The 24,874-nt window shown below is 42.2% G+C and overlaps 1 protein-coding gene across 1 annotated transcript in view; it reads left to right on the top strand.

The window, feature by feature from the left end:
• The first annotated feature begins 951 nt into the window (after nucleotides 1–951).
• Nucleotides 952–24,874, top strand: part of HSF2BP (heat shock transcription factor 2 binding protein) — a 64,316-nt gene continuing 40,393 nt past the window's right edge. Inside the window, exons 1-5 of the mRNA XM_081138040.1 lie at nucleotides 952–1,039; nucleotides 2,030–2,180; nucleotides 8,446–8,549; nucleotides 15,246–15,395; nucleotides 17,127–17,259. Of these exons, the coding sequence (XP_080994166.1) occupies nucleotides 1,019–1,039; nucleotides 2,030–2,180; nucleotides 8,446–8,549; nucleotides 15,246–15,395; nucleotides 17,127–17,259 (559 nt within the window). The 5' untranslated portion in view covers nucleotides 952–1,018. The remainder of the gene's footprint in view (nucleotides 1,040–2,029; nucleotides 2,181–8,445; nucleotides 8,550–15,245; nucleotides 15,396–17,126; nucleotides 17,260–24,874) is intronic.

Raw genomic sequence — 24,874 nt, forward strand, 5'->3', positions numbered from 1 at the left:
CGCGGGGCCGTTGACGGCGAGGTTAGCCAGGGCTGGATCTTGGCCAGGAAGAGTCGCATGGCCAATTGTAAATGGTCTAGAATCTTTAAGTCCACTCACAAAAAAACCCCTCATTTGGTTGGCAGCTGTCCTACAAAATACACGGCACGGAGTTTTAGATTGTATTAGATTTCTTGGACCGTCTCGGCGGGTGTAGACTGGGAAGAAGGGCCGTTCTTCGGTTTCCTGGCGGGATGCTGGGGGCAGCCCCATTGAGAGGCCTCTGCGGCCTGCGTAGACAGCGTCCCTCCAGCGTCTTCCAGTGACTTGGTCCCGGTGCAGGGGTAGTTCACGGTGCCGGGGCAGGTGCCAGAACGTCAGCGGGACAGAGCCAAGGGCAGGCGATGGCAGGTGCTGGGGCAAAGAGCAGGTCCCTGTGCCGAGGTAGGTCCTGGGGCAGGGGAAGGGCAAGTGCAGGCCCGTCCCAGGGCAGGGGCAGGGATTTAGACCACGATCTCGCGAGACCGCCCTCAGGCCTGGAGAGCGTGCACTCGGGGGACTCGGCCATGTCAGCTTCCCGCGGGTTTCAGAGACAGACCAAGTCCGGTTGTGCATTCACCTGGTATATTTCAACCCATAGGCTGCACCATATTTTGCGAACTCAGTGGGCCCACTGGGGCAAGCGAATGGACTTGGCGACGTCTCCAAGTGTATGGTTGTCCCCTCAGTTATAGCCAGGTGGCTGGACTGACGCTATCAGGGGCTGACTCGAGGAACCTGTCGTTAGATGCTTCCCGCCCTTGCTAAGTAAAGGAACTTAGACCCGGCGCGGGTGGCAGTACCCTTGAACGCATCGCCCCGTAGTCCAGCCTCGCTCACCGGACAGGAAAGGCCCGATTCTATTTAGTTAACCTGACACTCACACCTGGGTCTTACTGTTCTTCCACTTTGCGGTTAACACGTTAAAAAAAACCCCAGCTAAGCCAGAAGAGCAGACGCGGGATCTCGCAGAGCCCACCCCTCGTCGGCTGGGCCGAGAATGCTGCGCAAACTCTACGAGGTTTGAACCTTGCTGCTCTCCATACCCGCCCCTCCCCCTCCGGTCTTGGACTCGCTCTCGGGACAGTTCCCGCGCTTTCTGGCGCGAGGGGTCAGAGGGCGCACCGCCGCGCAGGCGCAGGCGCGGGCGCAGGCGCGGGGACCCGGGGCCGCGGCGGCCATGGGCGAGGCGGGCGGCGCTGAGGAGGCCTGCGGGGTCAGTGAGGAGGCCCTGGGCAGCCGCCCGCGTGTTTCAGCTGCCACCGTGTGCTAGCTGGCGCTGTCCTGCGGCCTGTGAGGGCCTCGCCCAGCGCGCTTGGGAAAGGCTCTGGGCCCCTCTGGCTGACAGCGTGCCCTGGGCCTGGGGTGCGGGCCGAGCGACCCCGCCTCTGAAACTGTGGACGCGGGTCCAGGAGGCTGCGCGGTGGGGCGGTGGGCGCGCGAACGGGAGATGATGGCGGTGCCCCTCTGACACCCGGAGCCGACTCTCCCTGCGAGGCTGAGACGCTTGTGTCAGGGCTTAGTGTAGGTTCAGCGATGTCTCTCCCGCTGCGCGCGATGCAGGAGAAGGATCTCGGTCCTGTCCCCTGTTCATGGCGGTACTTGGAGGAAGTCTCCGGGCTTCCTGATTCTGACCTGGACAACCTCGAAGGGTTGCGGTGAACCCTGAGTGAGGCGGCCCGCCAGGGGCTCGGGCACCCAGTGGGCATCTAGTAAACTCCCCCTCCTCCTGATTAGCTTGGCACTGAAACGTTAAGGAAGAGTTGTTGGCGTTGTCTTGGCCTTTGAGGCACAGGGCCTCGTGTGCACTTAAGGAAAGGGCTCCCAGTGTAAAGGCTGGGGCTTCGGCTCTAGGATGTAATATATACAGCAGAGGGCACATTAGGTGAAGACATGCATTCAAAACTGAACATAAAAGGCATTGACAAGGAAACGAGCCGAGGGGCTGCTGGCTTTAGTCATCTGAAGAGAAATGTAATATAATAACCCGGAGATCTGTTTGTTCTTTTAGCTCATGGGAACGAAAGAAGAATTTGTCAAAGTCCGAAAGAAGGACCTGGAACGGCTGACAACTGAAGTGATGCAAATACGGGACTTCTTACCCAGAATACTAAACGGGGAAGTGCTGGAAAGCTTCCAGAAGTTAAAGATTGTAGAGAAAAGTGAGTCTTACTTCATCTCTAGCGGTCGCTGTTGGTGACGGCAGTCGGTTCCGTTATGTTTACCTGACGTAGATAATGGTAATGTAATTATAAATAAACTTGAGGGTACAGTTATAGTCCTGGATTACATTTGGGAGAGTCAGATAAGACATAAGAAAAGGGAGGGGCTTGAAAGAGTAACTGGGAAGTGTGTTAAGTTTGTGTTGGAGGAAGGGTTGCTAGCTTTCTGAGGTATCTTATTACCAGCTTCTCTTTCTCTCCACCTCTCTTCCTTGGCAGAATTTTATACTTTTATAATTTATAAGCTCTGCTCTAAAAATTAAGTTCTTACCAGTGAAAGTTAAGGATCTTGCCATGGAGTTAAATGTGTCTGTCTGTCGAGATGGCTGGATATGTGCTTACTTGTCTCTGGGTTGACGGATTGGTCAGTTTCCCGCACTGGTTTAAGTTCCACCTTGCTAGGACTTGTCCATTTAGATTTTGAGATTTGAGCTGAGCTGTTATGTCAGATATCAATCTGGGAGTTCTTGGAGATACTCTAGGATTGATTTGGCATTTGCCTAATTGAGGCTGAATTACAATTAAATCAACTTTCAGTGGTTAAGGTTAACTCACCATAGTGCATCTGACCATTTGCCATCACCTGTAGAAAAAGGTGCATGTAGGGGATCCAGGCTGTGTTTCTAGCACAAAGTCCAGACAAGGTATCTTAATAGTACATTTCTGGTTTGTGCAAATGTGTTTGGTCAAGGGCGCAGCCACATCCAGTTAGATGGGAGAATGCTCGTGGTTACCATAGCTCCCTGTCCTGCTTATTCTTTCTTTGGAATCCTCAGATCAACTCTCCTCCTGTGTCGTGGACTCCTGCAGAATGCTTGCCTCTGGCTACCGGTAGGGCTCACCAGTGGAAGGCGTCAGTGGGCAGAGAGAGGGGTTGGGGTGTTTCTTCCTCCTCTCTGTACAGCTGGGACTCCCACTAAGGCCTCCTCCACAGTCTCAGCTCTCACTGGCCTCCAGTAACACTGTTTCCTCCCCTTGTTCCTTCAGCTGAGGGCCATTGCCAGTCCCTGCGTGCTTCACCATCCCTGTTGGGTCTCTTATCCTTGCTCTCCCATAAAGTTTCATCTTCTGGGTTGATTTGTTTCCCATTAGGACCCTGCTGGATATGTCCATGTCACTGGTTACCATAGCTTCAGGTCATTGGCTTCTTAAACTTCCCAGTTCTGATGCCATGCTCATCCAGCAACCTTCTAAGAACAGTTAGTCATCTTGAGCACATTTATCTTCAGGGAAGGAAAGTGCTAATTGGTAGCAGAGTATGTCAGTCTGCTCGATGGTTATGTTCTCACTGCAAATTAGTAAACTGGCATTCTAAAGAATTGCATCAGGGTCTCATGAATAGACTAGCATGAGTCAGGCTTTGGACATCAGTCCTCTACCTAAAACAAATTGTGCTTACAAAAGCAAGGGCCACACATGAATCTGTGACAATGTGATCAAAGTTAGACTTTAGGAGATCTTGCCCCGAAGTCCCTGGCCTTCCCCAGGCCATGTAGTCACCTCTTCCCTCACTGATCTCTTGAGCCATTTCTTCTCAGTCTCTTTTGCTGATTCATCCTTGGCAGCAGCCTGTCAGCCAGTGGAGTTTCTTGAGGTTCCGGCCTGGGCCCACTCTGTCCTCACTCCATGGCCTCTCTGTTGCGAGTCTATGTACACAGATAGCTTCAGTTACCACCTTAGTGACAGTGGCTCCTGGATTTATCTCTAGTTCAGACCTCTCCTCCAGGCTCAGGGCCCTGCATTTAACTGCTATATGGTATTTCTTGTCACATGTTCTAAACCACCCAGTTTGTGGTACAGGTATCCCTCACTTTATGAAGGTTTGCATTCCAACACTTAACTTCATGAAAGTCGTACATTAGTTAGTACCTGTTTTTGCTAATTGAAAGAAATCCGAAGACAATGTTTGCTTTTACAGAAAAAGGCCCAAAGTGTAAATAGTGTTCAGTGTTTGCTTTGCAGCAAGCCATTGTAGAGGCAGCTCACACCCAGAGCAGGGAGAGGGGCCCCGCCAAGCTCGTTTGCTGGGAACTACACTCAGCATCTCAGCATCAAGCTGCCAGAGCTTTCAGCTGTGTCTGTGAGCATCTGGGCTTTATATCCATTTATTTTGTGCATCTGTTAGAAGATGTATCTTCAGGTAATTGCTTCTTCACTTTATGCCATTTGGTCTTGTGAAGGTTGAATAGGAATGCTGTGCTTTTGGATAGCGGGGAAGCCTGTGCTTTGTGCTGGCAGCACTAGTAAATGAATGATCCCTCTAAATCTCAGCTCGAGTAAAGATGGAATCCATCAGTAACTAATTCTAAGTTCTCTGCTAAACCCATTAGAGAGTGATAAGGTAAAAGTTAATGGCTGTTAAAAAGCCTTTATTTTGGATTTGAGACTCTTTCCTTAGTTATTTTGATCAAAAATGTATTTTCATATTAATGTGAAACAACTGCTAATTTATTATAAACATTCCAGGTGATAAAGAAGGGTAGGAGAAATTGATCCCTGTTGTATAGCAACCAAATTTCTTTGGTTAGTGTTTTCCTTTATAGCTCTCTTATCCTGCCTATATATAGTTCTCTATACCTTTCCTGTGAATCAGTTGAACATTAAGAAATACAGTCATTCTCATGTTATTAAAACTATCAAAAAGTATTGTAAAATTCAGAAGATATGTAGATGTTAAAATGGCCTGTGATTTCGATTATTTCTGTATATTTGTAGTCAGTCTAGGCCACCCTTCCTTCAGTTAATAGTTAAATGGAGATTTCTCCTTATTTGAATGCTAAAGATTAACTGTTGAAATACAGTGTAGGCTCAGTAGCAGTCCCTTCCCTGTTCTAATATTGAGGCTGGGTAAGATAATGTCTTGACTATATATAGTATATCATTCACTGTTCATATTATTTCTGTGTGGTTTTTTAAAAAAATTGCAAAATAATATATTATTATAGAAGAATGAGACATATAATCAAAGTAGTATTTTTTATTCAAGGATTAGCAGAAGGAATGTATAAAGAAAAGTTTATTTTTGTGACAAATATTTGTAAAGTGCCTACTATATGCCATGTACTATCTTAGGCATTTGGGATGTATTAGAAAACAAAGCATGAAGCTCGGCCAGGCATGGCTCAGCGGTTGAGCGTCGACCTAGGATCCAGGCGGTCAGGGTTTGGTTCCCGGTCAGGGCACATGCCCGGGTTGCGGGCTCGATCAATGACACTCTCATCATTGATGTTTCTATCTCTCTCGCTCGCCTTTCCCCTCTCTGAAATCAATAAAGATATATTAAAAAAAAAAGAGAAAACAAAGCATGAAAATCTGTGCCCTCATGGTGTTTTAGGTGGCAGGCGTGCTGTGGGCCAAGTTGAAAATGCTCAAGGCGGTCCACATTCATATGTTGAAGTTCTAACCTCCAGTATCTCAGAATGTGACCTTATTTGGAGACTGGGTCTTTACAGAGATAATTAAGTTGAAGTGAGGTAATTAGGATGAACTGTAATCTAACATGTGATGCATGTTTTTATAAAAAGGGGAATTTTGGACACAGGCCTGTAGAATTGTGAGACAAAAATTTTCTTGTTTAAGTCAAATAAATAAAAAAAGAAAATGCAAGGTGGGAGTTTTGTCCGGAGGCGGCAGTTGTAGCGGCAGCAGTGCTCCCATCTGGCCACAAGGTGGGGGCCTCATACTTGCGAAAGGCCCCTGCTTCCTCCTGGAGAGCCAGCAGTGGGTGGGCGTGGCATCCCTGGTACTGAATTCTGTGGGGTGGTCTGTGGTAGAGTGGGATGTTTAACCTTGTCCCTTTGCTATGTTAAAAGAGAAAACAAAGCATGAAAATCTGTGCCCTCATGGTGTTTTAGGTGGCAGGCGTGCTGTGGGCCAAGTTGAAAATGCAGTGAGGTGGCATACAGCTACATAGAGTGAGAGGTTATGAAATTACCTTAGTTAAAGAGTCTTTTGGGTGGTCAGAATTAATTCCTACAGATTTTTACACATGATAAGGCTTATAGAGTTGTAATTTCCCATCATCTTTACTATGTTTGAGTAACATACGGTTTAATAGAGGAAACATTTAAGAGTTAACTGCAAAAAGTTTACACCATCAATAATTTTGTCTTTGTTCCTTTTTTCATTTTCTTTGCCTGTGACCAGTTCATATTTCATACATAATTATTTCATACATATAAATATATATATTTTCATTTAGCACACTTGATTGATAGTTGTGTTCTTGTGTGGCTAGGATTAACGCAACAAAAGAAAGAATTCCAGTGAAAGTCATGTTGTGGCATAATACATCATAAAAGGGCAGAAAAGAAACCAATTTAAAGGAGAAGAAATAGTCTCATGTTACTTCAACCTAGTTTCTAAGAAAAACCTTTTAAAAGAAGCTTTGCCAGCCAGTTTCATATTCTCTGTCTGAATATTTAGCTTTAGGTTTTAATCTTCCTTCCAGGGCAAAGGGTCTGTATGAAATGCAGACTCCGTTGATTCTCCAGAGCTTTTAGGATGCCTGTGTTGTTCTTGGCAGGCCCCCTGAGCTTCTTGTTTGGGCTTTCCCTTGCTTTCTCTCTGAGACCCCAAGGTTACAAAGCCATACCCCTTCTCTTTGGTTTGCACATCATTGTAGGAAGCGTCTGTAGGTGACATTTCTCCTCTCTAGTGGAGTAATGTTCCATTTTTTAGGGGTCTGCTCTCTGAGGCTCTCTCACCACCCTCTCTTTTTCTGCCCTTTAGCATTCCTACGGCAGGGTTCCCTCGATTGCTGTCACTGGTTGTGTGTTGATTTCATTTAGTTAGTGATGAGAGAGGCCAGGTGGTTGTCCTCAAAGTATGTTCCCAGACCAGCAGCATTAACCTCACCTGGTAACTTGTGAGGCCGTCCGGGCGTGGCTCAGCGGTTGAGCATAGACCTAGGATCCGGAAGAGATAGAGGTTCAGTTCCTGGTCAGGGCACATGCCTGGGTTGTGGGCTGGATCCCCAGTCAAGGGTGTGCAGGAGGCAGCTGACCAACGATGACTCTCTCATCGTTGATGTTTCTATCTCCCTCCTTCTCCCTTCCTCTCCCTGAAATCAATAAAGATATGATTGAAAAAATAATAATAATAAGGAATGCAGTCTTAGCCTAATTCAATCCTACTGAATCAGAATCTGAGGATTGGGTCTAGCAGCCTGTGTTTGAAGAAGTCCTCTAAAGTCTGAGAATCCACTGTCCTCAGCTATCGCTACTTTTATCAGAGAAGTAGCTCTGAGTACATGTGCCCTCCCAATCTTGGTATATGTCAGTATAAAAACTGATGATTTCTCAGCCGTTGAAATCAAGGCACTTAAATTTTTAAATTATGTATTTCTTTGATTTTTGAACACAAGTATTTCTGCTGCGTAATACTTTTTATCTAAAGTGATAATGTTTTTTATTTCAAATTTATTAACATGGATGTCTTTTGGGATTTTTTTTGGCCATTTGAATCATCTAAATTGGGTGGGGAACCTTTTTTCTGCCAAGGGCCATTTGAATATTTATAACATCTTTCAAGGGCCATACAGAATTGTCAACTTAAAAATTAGCTATGATAAAGCTCCTAGATTTGAATTTCAAGTCATGCCTGTGGTGCCTTGGCAGGACCAGACCAAATGATGTTGGCCCCCGGGCCGGACATTCCCTATCCCTGATCTAAATGACTGTGGTATAGAGGGAGTATTCCATAGTCTCCAGCTTTCACTATGGCCTTTTCTTGTCCCAATCACCATATTCTCACCCCTCCATTGACTACGACTGCAGCTATCCCATTGAGTCACTCTGCCCGTTGGTGAGGCCAGCTTTGTGAATCAGCCCTGGCTGGCACTGTCTACTCACAGAGCAGCCTTCTGCTTTTTCTGGAACAGATACAAGTTTGTGCCATGAGACAGGCTTCTAGCCCTGCCTCCAGTCCTTTAAATACACACTTTCTTAGAGCCTGAGTACAAGTTTGGCAGTAAAGTGAGGTCTTAAAAACACAAAACAGAAAACAACAAAAAAGTGCTTTTTACTATGAGCTAAAAACCGATAAACTTAAAAAGCAGGACTTTTAGAATATTGGTTATTCAAGGACTGGTTATGCAAATACTACTATCTAAGAAATCAGTATAGGTTTTCCTAAGAGATCAGGCAAAATGGATAAGAGAGATTACTGATTCGAAATACTAAGTATTTATGTCTCTTTCTTCTAGACCTGGAAAGGAAGGAGCAAGAATTAGAGCAACTGAGAATGGATTGTGAGCACTTTAAAGCACGCCTGGAAACTGTGCAAGCCGACAGCATGAAAGAGAGGAAGGTAAGACACTCACAGACCCCTGCTTAAAATGCCAGCATTTCGGCTGTGTCCACCAAGTGGCGTTGGCGACAGTCTGTCTAGCCTTTAAGCCTCAGGAGATTGTATTTTTAAATCTATGTATTCTGAATGGGTTGGAAAATTGTTGAACACTTGGATTTTATAATCATTTATTGTGAAGATTATTTACTTGGTGCCTTTTAATAGTCATTTACTGTAAATTTTTATGTTTAAAAGGCCATTCCAAAACATAAAAATTCATAATAAAATTCTTGAAAAAAGTATTGTGCACATAATTTATAATCAGAGATAGATATATTAAATCATAAATATTTGTAATTAGGGGATCATTTACTGATATTTTATAAACAACTAATTTTAATATTAGGGAAGACTAATAATATTTCTTTAAAATTACACATTAATTTTTACTTTTTATGTGGAAGAAATTATTTCTTCTGTAAAACAAACTCTTCTGCCACTTCTGATAAAATTTGAAGCTTGAATGTATTTTTATTTTTGAATGGTAAAACAGTAATTGTACTGGTAATAACTAGCTAGTGTGTATTGTTTACTGCATGCTGGCAGGTGGTTAGCAGCTGTCCATGCACCTCACTGGCTTCTCCCAGCGCAGCTGGTGCAGCATGTACTACTTGACTTACAGGAATGTCCCCTGCCTGTGTACTAAGTTTTGCTTCATACCGTCTTCTAATGTGAAGGAATTCTGAATGTGGCTGCAAAGAGGTTTTCCAAAATGGGGAATTTTTTATAGACTTTAATACTGAGCAAGTAGAAAAGGTTAGGGAAAGAGTTCTAGTCTCAAAACTGAGTTGGGTGGAACATCACATATTGAAAGGTGAGATTTTAGCTTTGCCATATTCTGCTTAGATCGTGATAAACTAAAATGGCAGTGTGGTGAATTTGTCTGGGCCTAAAAGTATCATGCCAAAAAGAAGTCGACCAATAGGCAAGAAGGAATTTGATCAATGTTAACAATGCAATCTATTGGTTCAGTTCTTTCTTAAATTGTTGAGACTTCCTTGTTAAGGTTGAAGCTTAAATAGAGCAGAATCTTAGGTTTCCTGTGTGTATTTTTTTAAAAATTGAAAGCATAGGAAGAATGCATGTTTTGCTGACATGTTAGTTGTAGCGCTTTAAAAAACCCATTCCACCCAGCTGGGCATGGCTCAGTGGTTGAGCATCGACCTATGATCCAGGAGATCGCGGTTTGATTCCCAGTCAGGGTACATTCCCTGGTCATGGGCTTGATCCCTAGTCGGGGGTGTGCAGGAGGCAGCCGATCAATGACTCTCTCATCATTGATGTTTCTCTCTCTCTCTCCCTCTTCCTTCCTCTCTCTGAAATCAATAAAGATATATTTAAAAAAACCAAAACAATCCATTCTGCTAAAGTGTCAGTATAGAGGGTGAAATGGCCATGGTAATGCAGGGTCACATCACCAGCATGTTGTTGCCCTTACATTGACCTTAGTTAAAGTGGGAATGTTTTAGGTTAAACTGTTTCCAATTAAGTTTGCTGTTTAGTTGTCCTTCCAATAAAATACGAGTTTTTGTAACACGGCTATGTCTCTTCTAGCTGTGAGAACTGGCAGCTGCCTTTTCTGTGATGTCTGTCCAGGTCTGCACAGATCATGTGCCAGACTATGGAAGCTTATCTTAATGTTGAGGAGCCAGGAAAGAATCCAGAGGCTAGATTCTAAATTAGTGTATTGCTAGTAAGTACTTCAGTGTGGGTGAAAGTCGTTAGGGAAAGGCAGAAGTTACTGAATCCAGTATGAAAGAAAATATCAGATAAAGAATAGACTCAAATTCATAAAGCAGCAGTGCCCAACTGCCCTAGAATGGTGACTGGAACAAGGAAAACTTGGTTCCTGACCTCAGTTGAGATGTCTCTTGGTAGTGATTGAGTCAGATCCGTGGAGGAGGCCAGATGGGCCTTGATGTGATCTATGGAGCTGGCCCGGAAAGTCCTGGCGAAGAAGCCTTTGAACTCTAGAGAAGAAAGAGCCCAGCTTTTACGGTGTAGGTGAAACTGTCGGAGGGTAGCTGGGTGACTTTTTGAAAGACTGTGCTGTCACTGTAAGGGTAGAGGAAGCTTTCCACAGAGGACCTGCTGGCGGCCCTTTTTTAGTACCTGGCTGGCTTTTCTGCGTTTGGAGTGATCATAGACAATGTACAGTTCCCCTGTGTTCTCGAGGAGCAGGCCTGTCAGTGGTTGACCTGTGGTTTCGTCTTCTTGCTGTGTTGCTCTCTTCTGGTTTGCACCTTTCACAGTCAGTAAGCTAACTAAAGTAGGGACTGCCAATTTTTTGTTATCTATGTTTTTAAATTGGTAGGAAAGAGTTACTACTTTTATGGTGATAAAAAGGAAGTTGTTGCATACTTTGTACATTATTTCAGAAAACTTTTAAAAAAATTAACTGATAGTATAGTTAGTTACAATCAGAGATAAATACAGATTTTGAAGGAGTCTTCAAAGTATTGTGCTGGATACCCTGTTGTGTATCAATATTCACTTTAAGTAGGTAAATATATCAGGGTTTGATTATTGTTTATTTTGAAACAGCTTTATTGAGATATATTTTATACACCACAAAATTTATCTGTTGTACAATTATAGTTTGGTGATTTTTAGTAAATTTATGTAGTTGTAAAACTATCACTCCTATCCATTTTGTTTTTTGGTAAGAAATTATTTGGAAATAATTATAGATTCACAAGAAGTTGCAAAAAACCCGGAGACGTCCCCTATACCTTCATACAGTTTCTCCCAGTGGTAACATCTTACATAACTACAGGACAAAGTAAAAGCCAGGAAATTCACCTTGATATAATCCCAAGTTTATGTAGGTTTCATCAGCATTACCTGGACTTGTTTGTATTTCACCAGTTTTATATGCACTCATTTGTGTGTGTGCCCATAGTTCTAGGCAGTTTTATCACGTAATTTTTTTTTTACATATGAATATCTAGTTGCTTTAGTATCAATTTTTGAAAAGGCAATAATTTTTCCATTGAATTACCTTAACACCTTTGTTAAAATTGGTTGCCATAAAAGTCAGTGTTTTACTGATCTATGTTCATTCTTATGCCAATACCACACTGGTTTGATTATTATAGCTTTATGGTAAGTTTTTGTTTTTGAAATCAGTGTTAGTTCTCTAACAGTTTTTCTTTTTCAATTTTTTTGTTTTTGCATTTCCATATAAATTTTGGAATCAGATTATCACTTTGTAAAAAAAACACACACACAAAAAAAACCCTGCTGAAATTGTGATAGGGATTATGTTGAGTCTGTAAATCAGTTTTGGAGAGAATTGCCAATTTACCAATCTCACGTCTTCCAATCCATGAATATGGTATGCCTTTCCATTTTCAGGCTTACCTCAGAGATTTTGTGGGTTCCATTCTAGACCACCTCAATAAAGCTAGTCACAATTATTTTGGTTTTACAGTGCATATAAAAGTTTACACAATACTGTAGTCTCTTAAGTGTGCAATAAAGAGCATTATGTCTAAAAAAATTGATGTACTGCCTTAGCTGGTTTGGCTCAGTGGTTAGAGCATCTGCCTGTGGACTGAGGGGTCCCAGGTTTGATCCTGGCCAAGGGCATGTACCTCAGTTGTAGGCTTGATCCCCAGCCCCAGTCGGGGTACATGAGGGAGGCAACCAATGAATGTGTCTCTCTCACATCGATGTTTCTCTCTGTCCCTCTCTCCCTCCCTTCCACTCTCTATGAAAAGCAATGAAAAAAATATCCTCAGGTGAGGATTAAAAATTTTAAAATAAAAAAAAATTGATGGACCTTAACTAAAAGTACTTTATTGCTAAAAAATGTATCATCTGAACCTTTAGTTAAGTTGTAATCTTTTTGCTGGTGGAGGATCTTACCTTGTGTTGCTGCCGACTGATCAGGGTGAGTGTGACAGTTTCTGAAACTAAGACAACAGTGGAGTTTGCTGTGTTGATTGACTCTTCCTTTCACAGATGATTTCTCTGTAGCATGTGATGCTGTTTGATAGCATTTTACCCATAGTAGAACTTCTCTCAAAATGGAAGTCAGGTCTTTCAAACTCTGCCACTGCCTTATCAACTAAGTTTATGTAATATTCTAAATCCTTTGTTGACGTTCAACAGTCTTCACATCTTCACCAGAAGTGGATTCCATCTCAAGAAACCATTTCATTTTCTCGTCCATAAGAAGCAGGTCCTCATTTGTTTAAGTTTTATTATCAGATTGTGGTAATTCAGTCACATCTTCAGGATCTAATTCTAGTTCTCTTGCTTTTTCCACCATATCTGCAGTTAGTTCCTCCCCTGAAGCCTTGAACCCCTTAAAGTCACCAGTGAGGGTTGGAATAAATTTCCAAGTCCCCTTTAATGTTGATATTTTGATCTCCTCCCATGCCCCCCACATATGTTCTTAATGGTATCTAGAATGGTGAATCCCTTTCAGAAGGTTTTCAGTTTCCTTTGCCCAGATCCATCAGCAGAATCATTATCGATGGCAGCTAGAGCCTTATGAAACATGTTTCTTAAATCAGAAGACTTGAAAGTCTAAGTTACTTCTTGATTCTTGGGCTACAGAATGGATATTGTGTTAGCAGGCACAAAAACATTAATCTCATTGTACGTCCTTATCAGAGCTTATGAGTGACCAGTGAACTGTCAATGAGCAGTAATATTTTGAAAGGAATCTTTTTTCTGAGCAGTAGGTCTCAACAGTGAGTTTAAAATATTCATTCATTAAACCATATTGTAAATAGGTGTGCTGTCGTCCATCCTTTGTTGTTCCATTTATTAAAGCACTGGCAGAGCAGATTTAACATATTCTTTAGGGCCCTACGATTTTCTAAATGGTAAGTAGCATTGCCTTCAACTTAAAGTCACTGCTATATTAGCTTTTAGCAAGAGAGTCAGCCTGTTCTTTGAAACTTGAAGCCAGGCATTGACTTCTCTCTAGCTAGGAAAGCCCAAGGTGGCATCTTCCAATATAAGGCTTTTTCATCTACAATAAGAACCTATTGTTTAGTGCAGCCACCGTCATTAATTATCTGAGCTAGATTTTATGGATCACTTGCTACAGCTTCTACATCGGCACTTGCAGCTGCGTCTTCCACTTTTATGTAATAGAATTGAAGAGAGTTGGCCTTGCTCTGGATTAGGCTTTAGCCTAAGGGAATGTTGTGGCTGGTTTGATTTTATATCCGGAACCCCAAAACTTTCTCCATATCAGCAATAAGGCTGTGATGCAGTTTTTTGCATATGTCGTCGCAGTTTGGGTGGCTTCAGCTATAGACACCTGAAGAACGAACATAGGATTCCAGATTACTGTTATGATGAAGTCTGACCTTAAGATGTCAGAGTTCAAAAATCACATAAGCAGTATTAGCATGTGTCATCAGCTCAATGACCACTTTTCTCCTAAACTAAGTATGAATATTCAGGGGTGGGCAAAAGTAGGTTCACACTTGTTTGTATGGAACAAGACACATAGGTTATGATAATAGCTTTATTAACTGTGTTTTGTGTACTCACAACTCTAAATGTAGTTTTGCCCACCCTGTATATATGAATGAAGCTCTGTATGCCAAATGCATCCTTTCCTGGTGGGTATGAATGGGCCACCCTAGGCCAAGTTATGAGGTCAACAGAGTTTGACCTGTGGCCCCACTGCTCTCTCTTGTCCCCTAGATGAAAAACACCTTGATTTTGTCCTGTACTCTCACCTCTAAGATATATTTTGTGGGCTATTGAGCTAATTATACTTTGGAATATATTAATTTAACTATATTTTATATTTTTAAGTTTATATCTTATTAAGTAAGGAAATACTGTCACCCTCTAAGGGAATTTCAGGTAACAAGGAATAGTGAAACTGGTGGGGGTGGTTAGGGAGGGCAGGAATCCCCAGATCACCTAAGACCCACCTAGAGGTGAACATTTAGGAGTGCTTCGTGGTCGGAGGGGACATCAGGAGGGCAGTGCACTGTCTTTGTCCTTGGTGAGAGCCGTAGCTCAGACTTGCAGCCTAGGTTTCCTCAGAGGCTGCTGGTGGGAGGGTGAGAAATCTTCCCTAGCCTTCATTTTCCTGTTATACTGGCACTTACCTTGCTGTGCCAGTGCACGCCCAGGAGGCCCTTCCTTCGCACTCCTCTCCCTCCTCTATGCCCATCTTTCCTACCTGATCTTAGCTGTGTCCTGTGGTGTGTTTACAATGGAGTGAGCCATTTGGAGGCAGCAGGCTCCTTTAATACAATGTTGCTCTGTGTGTGGACTGCTGTGTGAGTTTGTCACTTTGTTCAGGTGTCCCATTTGGTACTGGACCTGGGCATAGCCACTTGGGACCTGAGATGCCTGATGTTTTCATCTGACTTAAAAAAGATGAATTTGTGGCCCCAGTGCTCCCTTTTCTCCCGTAGAGAAAAAGCTTCTTGACTTTGACAGTATTTCTAAACTCTAATGCAATAGGATATTCTTTTCTAAGAGTGTTAATTTTGCCTCTGAAGTTTATTTTTAAATTATGGATTATGGCTCTCTAAGGACTAGTTTTCATTTATCAACTGTTTTCTATAATTCTGTGTGTATTTCTTCCCTTTAAAATATCTTCAAAAGAGAAAACATGAGATATTTTGAAGTTGCATGCTATTCATTTTTCTGATTTCATTTTGATTTTAGGAGAAACTGGCTCTTCGTCAGGAGCTGAATGAAGCGAAGCAGCAACTCCTACAGCAGGCGGAGTATTGTACAGAGATGGGGGCAGCAGCCTGCACCTTGCTCTGGAGCGTCTCCAGCAGTGAGGAGGTCGTCAAAGCCATTCTGGGAGGAGTAAGAATGACCAGCTGGACTTTGCTGATGAGTGCTTATGTGACCGGGAGGGTACAGCATGTCTTTTAGGCTTACAGACTCCATCCATTTCTTTCTTTCATTCATCAAATAGTTTTGGAATGCCAGCTGTGTGGGTCCTCTGTAACCTGGTGCTCTGGGGGTATGTAAAATGAATGTAGTAAGATCCCAGAAGCTGTATGGTGTTTGTGGCGATAGTACCACTTCAGTATTATTACTTGGCATTTGTATACGTTTAACAAAATTTAAAGTGCTTTTACATATGTTATCCATTGGGTGATGTAATTTTAATCTGTTGAATGTTATATGTGATTTAAAATATACATGTTAATAGCACATGCATCAAGGAACCACAGAGGAAGAGAGATTTGAGATTGGCCTTGATTAACTTGAACAGGCAGTATTGGTAGAGAATGGGGAGGTTGGCTTACGAGGAGAGAAGCAGCGTATCAAAGTCATAGGGCAAAGTCTGAAGTTTGTTTAGGGACAGTGCGTGGCTTGGTTGACACAGCGGAGGGTTGCGTGGTAAAGTTGTGGGAGGAGAAGGCTTACAAGGTCGGGTGGAGTGTGATTTGGGAAGACCATCAATGCAGGTTGATAATGCAGTCCAGGAGGCGGGAGGACTGTATTCCTGAGTGCTGAATAAAAGAGGATGGGTCAAGAGGAGAGTTTGGGGAAGGTTAACCTGACAAAGTGAGGGTGGGTTGGGGAGGGAGTTGAGGTCTGTAGACAGGACAGGAAGACAAATTAGAGTTTCAATGGCTCAGGTGGGAGTGAGCTGCTCTCTGTAGGGAGGTGGAAGGGAAGAAGAGCCTGTACTGAGGCTGGTGTGGTGATGGTGTGTACTCCACAGCTGACAGAATGAAAGGAACCAAGGAAGACAGGTGTGACCCTGGGAGAATGGAGTGTCGTGAATGGAAATAAAAGTCAGGAAGGGGGTGTTTAGTAGGAGGCCAGTAATGAATTACTCATCATTTATAAAAATTAAAGTTGTGTTTGACTTTCAGGGGAGTGAGTAAATATATTTTTAAAAGTTTACTGAGTTTTATTGAGATATAATTTATATACCATAAAGTTCACCCATCTGTAAGTATACCACTCAATGGAGTTTAGCTGATTTCCAGAGTTGTGCAACGTCCCCACAGTGCAGTCTTAGAACATTCATGTCATCCTCGGAGCTCCCTCATGCCCTGGCTTTCAAACGATTCCTCAGAGAAGTGCTGCAAAGGCTGTGCAAACTTTGAATACTTTTGTCAAGTCACGAACTGCCAGATAAGCCTATTCACCGTCTTCATCTTTTTTCCATGTTGAGATTTCAGTTAAGATTTTATTTGGAAAGCCGTTTTGCCAAAGGTTTGGAAACCTCTGATTTCATGTGTAGAACAAACAGGACATATTTTTCTAGAATACTTTTGGGTGAATTCATCCCAGTACTTCCGTCATTGTGTAATTTTTGAGCTGTTTCCCATATGTTTTTTTATTTTACTCTCTGCATTAGTCTTCAGGGTAATTTTTCTACGAATAATTCTATTGTATAGTAAAGTCAAGCCTTTTTCCCTCATCTTTTTAATAGAAAGTTTTAATGAGGAATAGATTTTAAAACATTGCCTCTGTGATTAACACCAAGATCTTTCTTGTGTATCCTGCACTTTTAAAATGTTTTCATACTGGTGTTTGTGAAAGGGTGTGATATTCTCATTTCCAAACTTTCAGGATAAAGCTTTGAAGTTTTTCAACATCACCGGTCAGACAATGGAGAGTTTTGTGAAGTCACTGGATGGGGATGTCAAGGAACTCGATTCTGATGAAAATCAGTTTGTTTTTGCTTTGGCTGGAATTGTGACAAGTAAGTAATTCTTTTAAGTGTAGTGACTATTTTAAGTGTGTCCTCGAGCAATGATTACAGTCAAGGATGTGAACATAAACATCTCTCAGGAACTTTTTCAAGCGCCATGTTGTTTTCACCCTGGAGACTCTGGCTCAGTGACCTGGGATAGATACCAGGTGTGTGAATTGTGACGCATCATGCAGGTCATTCCGGTAAGTACAGAATTGTTGAGTAAGCATGACTGGTCTTAGGAAGCATGGATGACACTGCATGCTCAGTCTGTGTGTCTACAGAAGTCAGAACAAAACTGTACGTTGAGCTGCTTGTTATTTGGAGTCATTCTCACTTTATTAATGTTTAGTAAAGTAAAAGCCTAAACTATTGCTATTGTTGTGGTACAGTAATTAAGGAACTCCAAAACCTAAACTGTCTCTTTAGTAAGTTTGTCCCCAAGATTGTAGTATAGTTATGACAGAATTCTGTGGCAAAATTGCTGTGAAGGAGAAAGCCAACAATAGCCGATCTCTCAGCGTGTGGACTAGTGAGGACCGAGGCGCTCTGCTCTGGAGTCAGTTTAACAGTTGTGAATAGATTGCTGGGACTTATTTTTTACGTTACTCTTCATCTCTGCTGTGTATCTTAGGGGAATTCTTTGCCGTTAAGGAGCGAGGACATTTTATTCTTCCTCTCTGCAATATCCTTCACCTACTGAAATACTGATGAGGCAGGTCTTGTGTAGACGTTGTCCCTTCATGATTCCTCATGCTCCTTCTGGGGAGATGTTGAGGCTCATGGTCTGTAGGCCAGTCCTCGTTTACCCAGCACCCTCATCCTCTGCAGGACCACAGACATCACGCACTCTCACCCTCGCACCTCTGCTGGAAGAGGCTAGCATTGCTGTATCTTTTAAAATTGTTTTAAGGTTTTGTGTGGGATTTTTTTTGTTTAACAGAAGACATTTGTAAATTTGATGACTAGATTTTTTTATTTGCAAGTGACACCAAAGGTCCATGGCATATGTGATTTGTCATTCTGCTGAGTTGTGTGTTTGAGCTGTTTGAATTGCCAGCTGGTGTGTAGTGGTGAGGCAGTTGGCCAGTGGGCAGAGCCAGCCTGTTGCCCAGCATATGAGCTCACTTGGCTTTGTTTTTCCCTGCTTGGAGTGACTCACACAGGAAGCCTCACAGAGTTTGTACAGTAGACACTTACATGTTTTTTTGCTTCCACACTGATGAATTTTACTGGGAGTATTACTGTGGTGGTTTTATTAAAGTGCTGTTTTGCAGAAGCCTTGGGGGCTTATGCATCTCAAATACTAAGACACTATTCCTTGGGGAGTAGGCAGTACAGCAGAGATCCCTGCCCCATGGATCCCTGCCTTCTAAAACATGGATTCTTTTAAAAAATTTACATACAATAAACTTATCCTTTACACTTTTTCCTCTTGCCTTTTTGCAGTTCCTGAGTTTTGGCAAATTCATATAGTCATGTAACCACCACAGTTAGGATGTGAAATAGCCCCATTACCTCCTGGAACCGCCTCCCTATCTCCCATCTCTTCCTTCTGTTGTTGACCACTCTGTCTTCCATCAGCCCCAGGCAGCTGCTGACCTGGCACTTCCTTAAAACTCTCAGCTGGATTTTTCTTGCTGGCTTATCTGGTATCCAGCGTCTGCCCCAGGTAAGCAAGTGCCTGCTTCACATCTCTTCATGGAGCCTCTGCCTTTTTTTATTTCTCAGGTTAGTTGGTTGATCTTTGACCTTAGCTCTCTGATGTGTTGAAGGGAAGTCGTGATTTTACAAATTACTGCCCCCACCTTTTACAGAATCAAGGTGTAGCTCTTTCCAGTTTGCTGTATCCTACACAAAAACTGAAAGTCAAGGTTTGTTTAAACATTGAAGTTGTTAGATTTCTTACTCATCCACAGTCACTGTCCTTAGTAATAGGTTAGTATAGTGAAGGATCTGGATGTTCAGGCACAACTAATCCACTTCCCAGCATGAAAATTCTCCAGATTTCTGCTCCTCATCTGCAAAGTGGAACAGTAACTCCTGCTCTAATGATCTTACACTGTTGTGAATATTCTGCTGAACTGCGGAGGTGATAGCACATTATAAACCAAGCTGCTCTTCAACATAAGGAAGTGATTGTTTTCAGTAATTTGTATAAGGGGAAAAATGAAGAATGTAAAAGAAGATGGCAAATTATTATCACAGTCCTGGGAAGATTAACTTGCTTACCTTGCACGTGGAAAACTGATTTTTCTAACTGCTGCTCCTGTGTTTTGATTACTTGAAAGTCATAATTACATTGCTTGCCTCTTTATTCTGGGTCTGTTTATTCAAACAATATTAGATAATGATTTCAGAATAAAAATTACTTTTTGACTGTTGATAATGTATGAGCAGGACTGGATCCAGCTTATCTTTCATGGATGTAATCGTTCCACAAAGTCAATAGACTACCCTCGTGTCCATGATTGTCACTTCTCCTGGCTCCTCAATGCTTCTACCACCTGTTCCCTTCCTCCACATATTCCCACTAACACAAGGAAGAAGTGTGATCTTGGGAAAGAAGACAGGGTGGGAATTGAGGCCTCAGTTAATCACAGAAATTCTCTTAACTGTCTTTCAGTGATTGGTCTTGGATAATTTTGGATAATTTGTAATCTTTCCTTAGATGCTGCCCTTCCTTCAGTTGACATTGTGGCCTAGATAATGAACTGGAGTGTTAACTTAGAAGCTCATGGTCCTTTTTAGCATGGTGAGGAGTAAGCATAATCAGCCTTAGAGTTTTCCGGATTAATGGAACATAAGAGGAGGTTATGTATATATTGGGCCAGAAGGACCCCACGAGGCTCCATGCGTTCTTAAGATCTGGGAGTAAAGCTTGAGAGGAGTAGGATGGAACTTCAGTGAATCCCTGGGGACATAACTTTCTGGGTGAATTGTTGACTTTTCTAGGTGAAGGCAAGTGAATTGGTGAACCCTACAGAATGGGACACTAAAGACATCTGAGCCTTAATCTGTTCCTGTGAGGAATTTGGCTTTGGCTTCAGGTGGGATGAAGAGAGGATGATGTTTGTGTTGGACACTGCAGAAAAATGGATTAATTATTTGTTACTTGTTTACAGATCTTGGACAAGTTCCATATCCTCTAACAGCTAATGTCAGGTGATTGCAGGGACTGGTACAAGGAATTATTGGTCCTTTTTCTACTAAATTGGTCACAGTTGGCCTACAGCTTCCTGTGTTTTAGCTTAGAGAATATTGAAGAAGTTTGGGTAAAGATTTAGGAGAATCATCTGGACTCTTTGGCTTTTGCTTTAATTATTTGACTCTGTCCATAGAATCTTTTCCCTTAGGGATTCTGGGACCATGGTTAATTTTTGGTTATTTCTTGAGTCATACATAGTATGGGCAAATTAATATTCAGATTGGCTATAATTTGTATTTAGAATTTTCTGGGACATAAAAATTACTCTTTTGTAGAGCCTTTTATTTTCAGTTCCATTTGCAAAATAAACCTCTATCCATTAAACTTTGCAGGGGTTGTGTGCCAGAGGAGGAGGAAGTCTTTCTGATAATGGTCCCAGAGTAACAGTTACAGGCTGGGAGGAATGAAAGACCCTGGGAGTCTTTGTTTCCCGAGATTGCAGTAGAGTGAGTGCAATAGAGTGAGTGCTAAGGCAGAAATTCTGAACAAGCTGAAAGTACAGGAACTATCCTTTTGCATGAGCTATAGGTAAGCTGGGGACTTTTGCTTGGAGCTGTTTTCTTCATGGTGGATCAGCAGGTGATAGCATTTGGGTGGAAGTGAAACAGTGTCACCATGTCTGGCCATTGATTTTTCTATGACTGGGCTTCCTAACAGTGCTCACTCCACAGTGGAAACTCATCTAACCTGGTAGAGGCAGATTTTGCAGGCGAAGGCACCTGCAGATTATAAGCGATATGGGCACATGTCCCAGGAGTCACTTGGACAGTGTGGACTAATAGCGGCAATCAGAGAAGGGCAGTAGGCTCATCTCCCTCAGCTAGCCCTCAGGTTACAGGATGCTGCTCTCTAATCTGACTTCTCACTGCAGAAGCCATATCACCCAAAGTAGAAGAGAAACTGAATTCTAGGAACCACTTCTCAGTGGGACTGGGCGTTCCCTCCAACTGTAAAGGGGGGGTGGTCCACAAATAGTGTATATTTGACAGCTGAATAGTTAAATTGAGAAACTACCACAGCAAACGCAAAGAAACAAAAACCAAACAACAAAACAGTCACAATATTAATATCAGAGGAAACTTGCTTATGTTTCTTTAAAAAATATATGGTGCAGTGTTAGTGTTGCAGATAAGAGGTTTATAGAAAACAGGTTCAGGATGAGCAGTAGCAACTAAGTTATCCATTAGACATGGAAATTGAAACCCTATTATTAGTTTAGTTATTAACTTACTAACAGTTTTATTGAGATATAATAGAGCATACAGTTCACCAATTTAAAGTATATAATTCAATGGCTTTAGCATACTTACACAGTTGTTCATCCCCACAATCAATTTTAAACATTTTCATCATCTCCCCCCAAACCCTCCTAACCTTAGCTGTCATTCCCCAACCCTGTCATTCCCCTCCATCTCCTTGGCAACACCTTTTAATTGTCTTTTCTATTATATCCATCCTAGTGGGTGTGAAGTGGCATCTCATCTTGGTTTTTGTTTGCATAAATAGTATATATTTGGTAATTGATGACTAATTATGGCATTTTTGTGTGTGCTTATTGGCCATTTATATATCTTCTTTGGAGAAATGTATATTCAAGTCCTTTGTCCATTTTAAAATTATTTGTCTTATTATTGAGTTGTAAGAGTCCTTTGTATATAATCTAGATACCAGTCCCTTATCAGATACATGATCTGCAAAAGTCTTCTCTTCTTCTTTCACCTGTCTTTTCACTTTCTTGATAGCATACATTGAAGCACAAAAGTTTTAAATTTTGATGATATCCAGTATATTTTTTCTTTAGTTCCTTTTGTTTTTGGTGTAATATCTAAGAAACTATTGTTTAATCCAACATCATGATTTACTTTTATATTTTTTCCTAAAGTTTTATAGTTTTATCCCTTACATTTAGGTCTTTGATCCATTTTGAGTTAGTTTTTGTATGTGGTGTGGGGTTTAGGGGTCCATCTATTTCTTTGTATGTGGATATTCAGTTGTCCCAGCACTATTTGTTGAAAATATTATTCTCTTATCTTTTCTCCATTCAGTTGTCTTGACACCCTTGTTGAAGATCAGTTGATTATAAATGTGAGGATTTGCTTCTGGACTCTCTGTTCTTCCATTGATGTATCATTATGTTAGTACCCTGTTATTATTTCTACTGCTGAAAATTAGACAAAATTATCACAACCTAAAGCAAAAGTATCAGACATAATACATCTCAACTCTATATTTTTATCAGCACACATAATTGACACCAGACTCATTGCTTAAATTATATACTTACTGTGGTAATTTTTAGAAATAATTTTAATGAAAAATGAACCTAGAAAAAATAAGTACATTTTAACAGAAAATACACTGGCCATCCTTTGTAGTCCTAGAGTTGACACATAAGCATCCCAGACAGATGGACAAATACTGGAGCTATCCATGTAGGAATTTCTTCACATTTATTTTATTTCCTAGTTTGTTGTTTAGTCATTGATATTCCATGAATGCAGTATTGCCATTTGCTGTTATAATCCAGATACATGATGTGGGACTTCATTTACCAGTCCATTGGTTGTACTTTGTGGGGTGTTGTGGGCTGTGATACAGTGAGCCCTTGCTCTGATATTTTTCTTCAGTGATGTCTTAGTGATGTTCCTGTTATCTATGACTGTGGAACAGACCACCCCCAAACTTCCAGCCTTTAAACAGCAGCCTCATTTATTTTGATTACGAATCTGGAGTTTGCTTAGGGTGGGCAGGGCTGGCTTGCTGCTGCTCTGCAATATCCAGGGCCTTGGGTGGGGTGACTTATATTACGGAGGGACAGAACAACTGGGGCAAGAGGGTATCTGTCTCTCCCTCCTCATATAGTCCCAGGGTTTCTCCACTGTGTGCTCTTTCTGTGGTCTCTGCATCACCTCAGCTTCAGGGTTCTTTCCTGGTGACTCAGGGATCCTAGGTCAAGTGGCAAGAGACCAGGGTGGAAGCCGTCAGGCTCCTTCCTACCTTGCCTTGAAAGTCACGCAGCATCGGTTCCGCTGCATTCTGCTCATTACACCTGAGTCACAGGGCAGGGACAGCCCAGGGGTCTTCATTGGAGGCATGGTTGGAAAGTCATTTCTGCAAACTAGCTACCAAAGTTCATAGCTAGAGCGTGTGTTTTCCTGCGGGGTTCCAGTATGTGGTTAACTCTAGTTACATGAAGAGTGTTTTCCCCTGAAAAACTATTTTAAGATGACTTTTTATGAGTTTATGATGCCAAATGCTTAGAGCTTCATTTCCCCTCCAAATATTTTTTATTAGAACCAGAGAGTGTCTTGTGCTAGAAAATACAGTTGTCAGGTTCGATTCATTGAACGGAGAAGAGTCCTGTCAGTGAAGGGTCCTGTCTTCAGTAAAGTCATAGCTGCCGTGAATTACGTACCAGGTGACACAGCACCAGCTTACGAGGCGAACACTCCTGGAAAGATAAGCAGAAGTGGGGGTCGGTTAGGGTTGGGGGCCTTCTGCCTCGCGATCCTCCTCAGTCAGGAGCGAACGTCAGTAGGAATATCCAGGGCTTCGTTCCCTGAGGCTGATGTAGTAGCATAATGGAGCTTTATATTCTGCCATTGAGAACAGTTGTCAAAGAGCAAGTAATCCATAAAGTCCATCCTTGATTCTTGATAATTCTGAGCAGAGTGAAAACAGAAGAAAACATCCTGGAACTGGTAAAGGTGTCTATCAGAATCCTGTATCAGACGCCACACTTAGCTGTGATAACTTGGGAGTTTGCCGTTCAAGTCAGAGAACGGGTGCTGCTTCCCTGCTCTTCATTTAGGAACTTTGGTCACTTTGAATCACAATTTCTTGTTTGACTTAGCTAAGAAAAATATCACCAGCAGGCACATACACATACTTGGATTGTTGATCTGCCCTCCCAGGGGTTTGGGGAATGTTGAAGAGCCAGTATCAGCTGCAGGGGTATTCATTGGGAGCCATGGAGTCACTTGGTCTGGTGTCTGCAGGGCCTTAGGCATGAAGAAACATGATAGGTGCTGATCCACAATAGGATATAAAAGTTTGAAAAAAGGTTTTTTTCAGAATTAGTTTTCCTCCTCTCTTTGACCTCATGATTTGGTTTTGGCGTTGTGGTTCAAAGTCATTAGGGTTTCACTCCCAGGATTGAAAGTGGATTTTAGTGTCCTTGGTCCCACATAAAGTAATCAGCCTCAGCTTCTGTGTGGAGCCTGACTGCCCAGAGCTGTCAACCCAGGGTTCTGGAGCATGGTGTCCACTTGCTGTTCTGTGGCCAGCTGCAGTCATACTGAGATTCCAGTGCTCTGTTCCACTGTTGAGGTGTTTGCTAATCACGAAGCACGTTACTCACTGTCTGAGTAACTGTTGTGGTTGTCAGTTCTTCTTTCTGGACTGTCAGCACTGTGG

Source organism: Miniopterus schreibersii, assembly GCF_964146895.1.
Source record: "Miniopterus schreibersii genome assembly, chromosome: 5".
Classification (NCBI taxonomy): domain Eukaryota; kingdom Metazoa; phylum Chordata; class Mammalia; order Chiroptera; family Miniopteridae; genus Miniopterus; species Miniopterus schreibersii.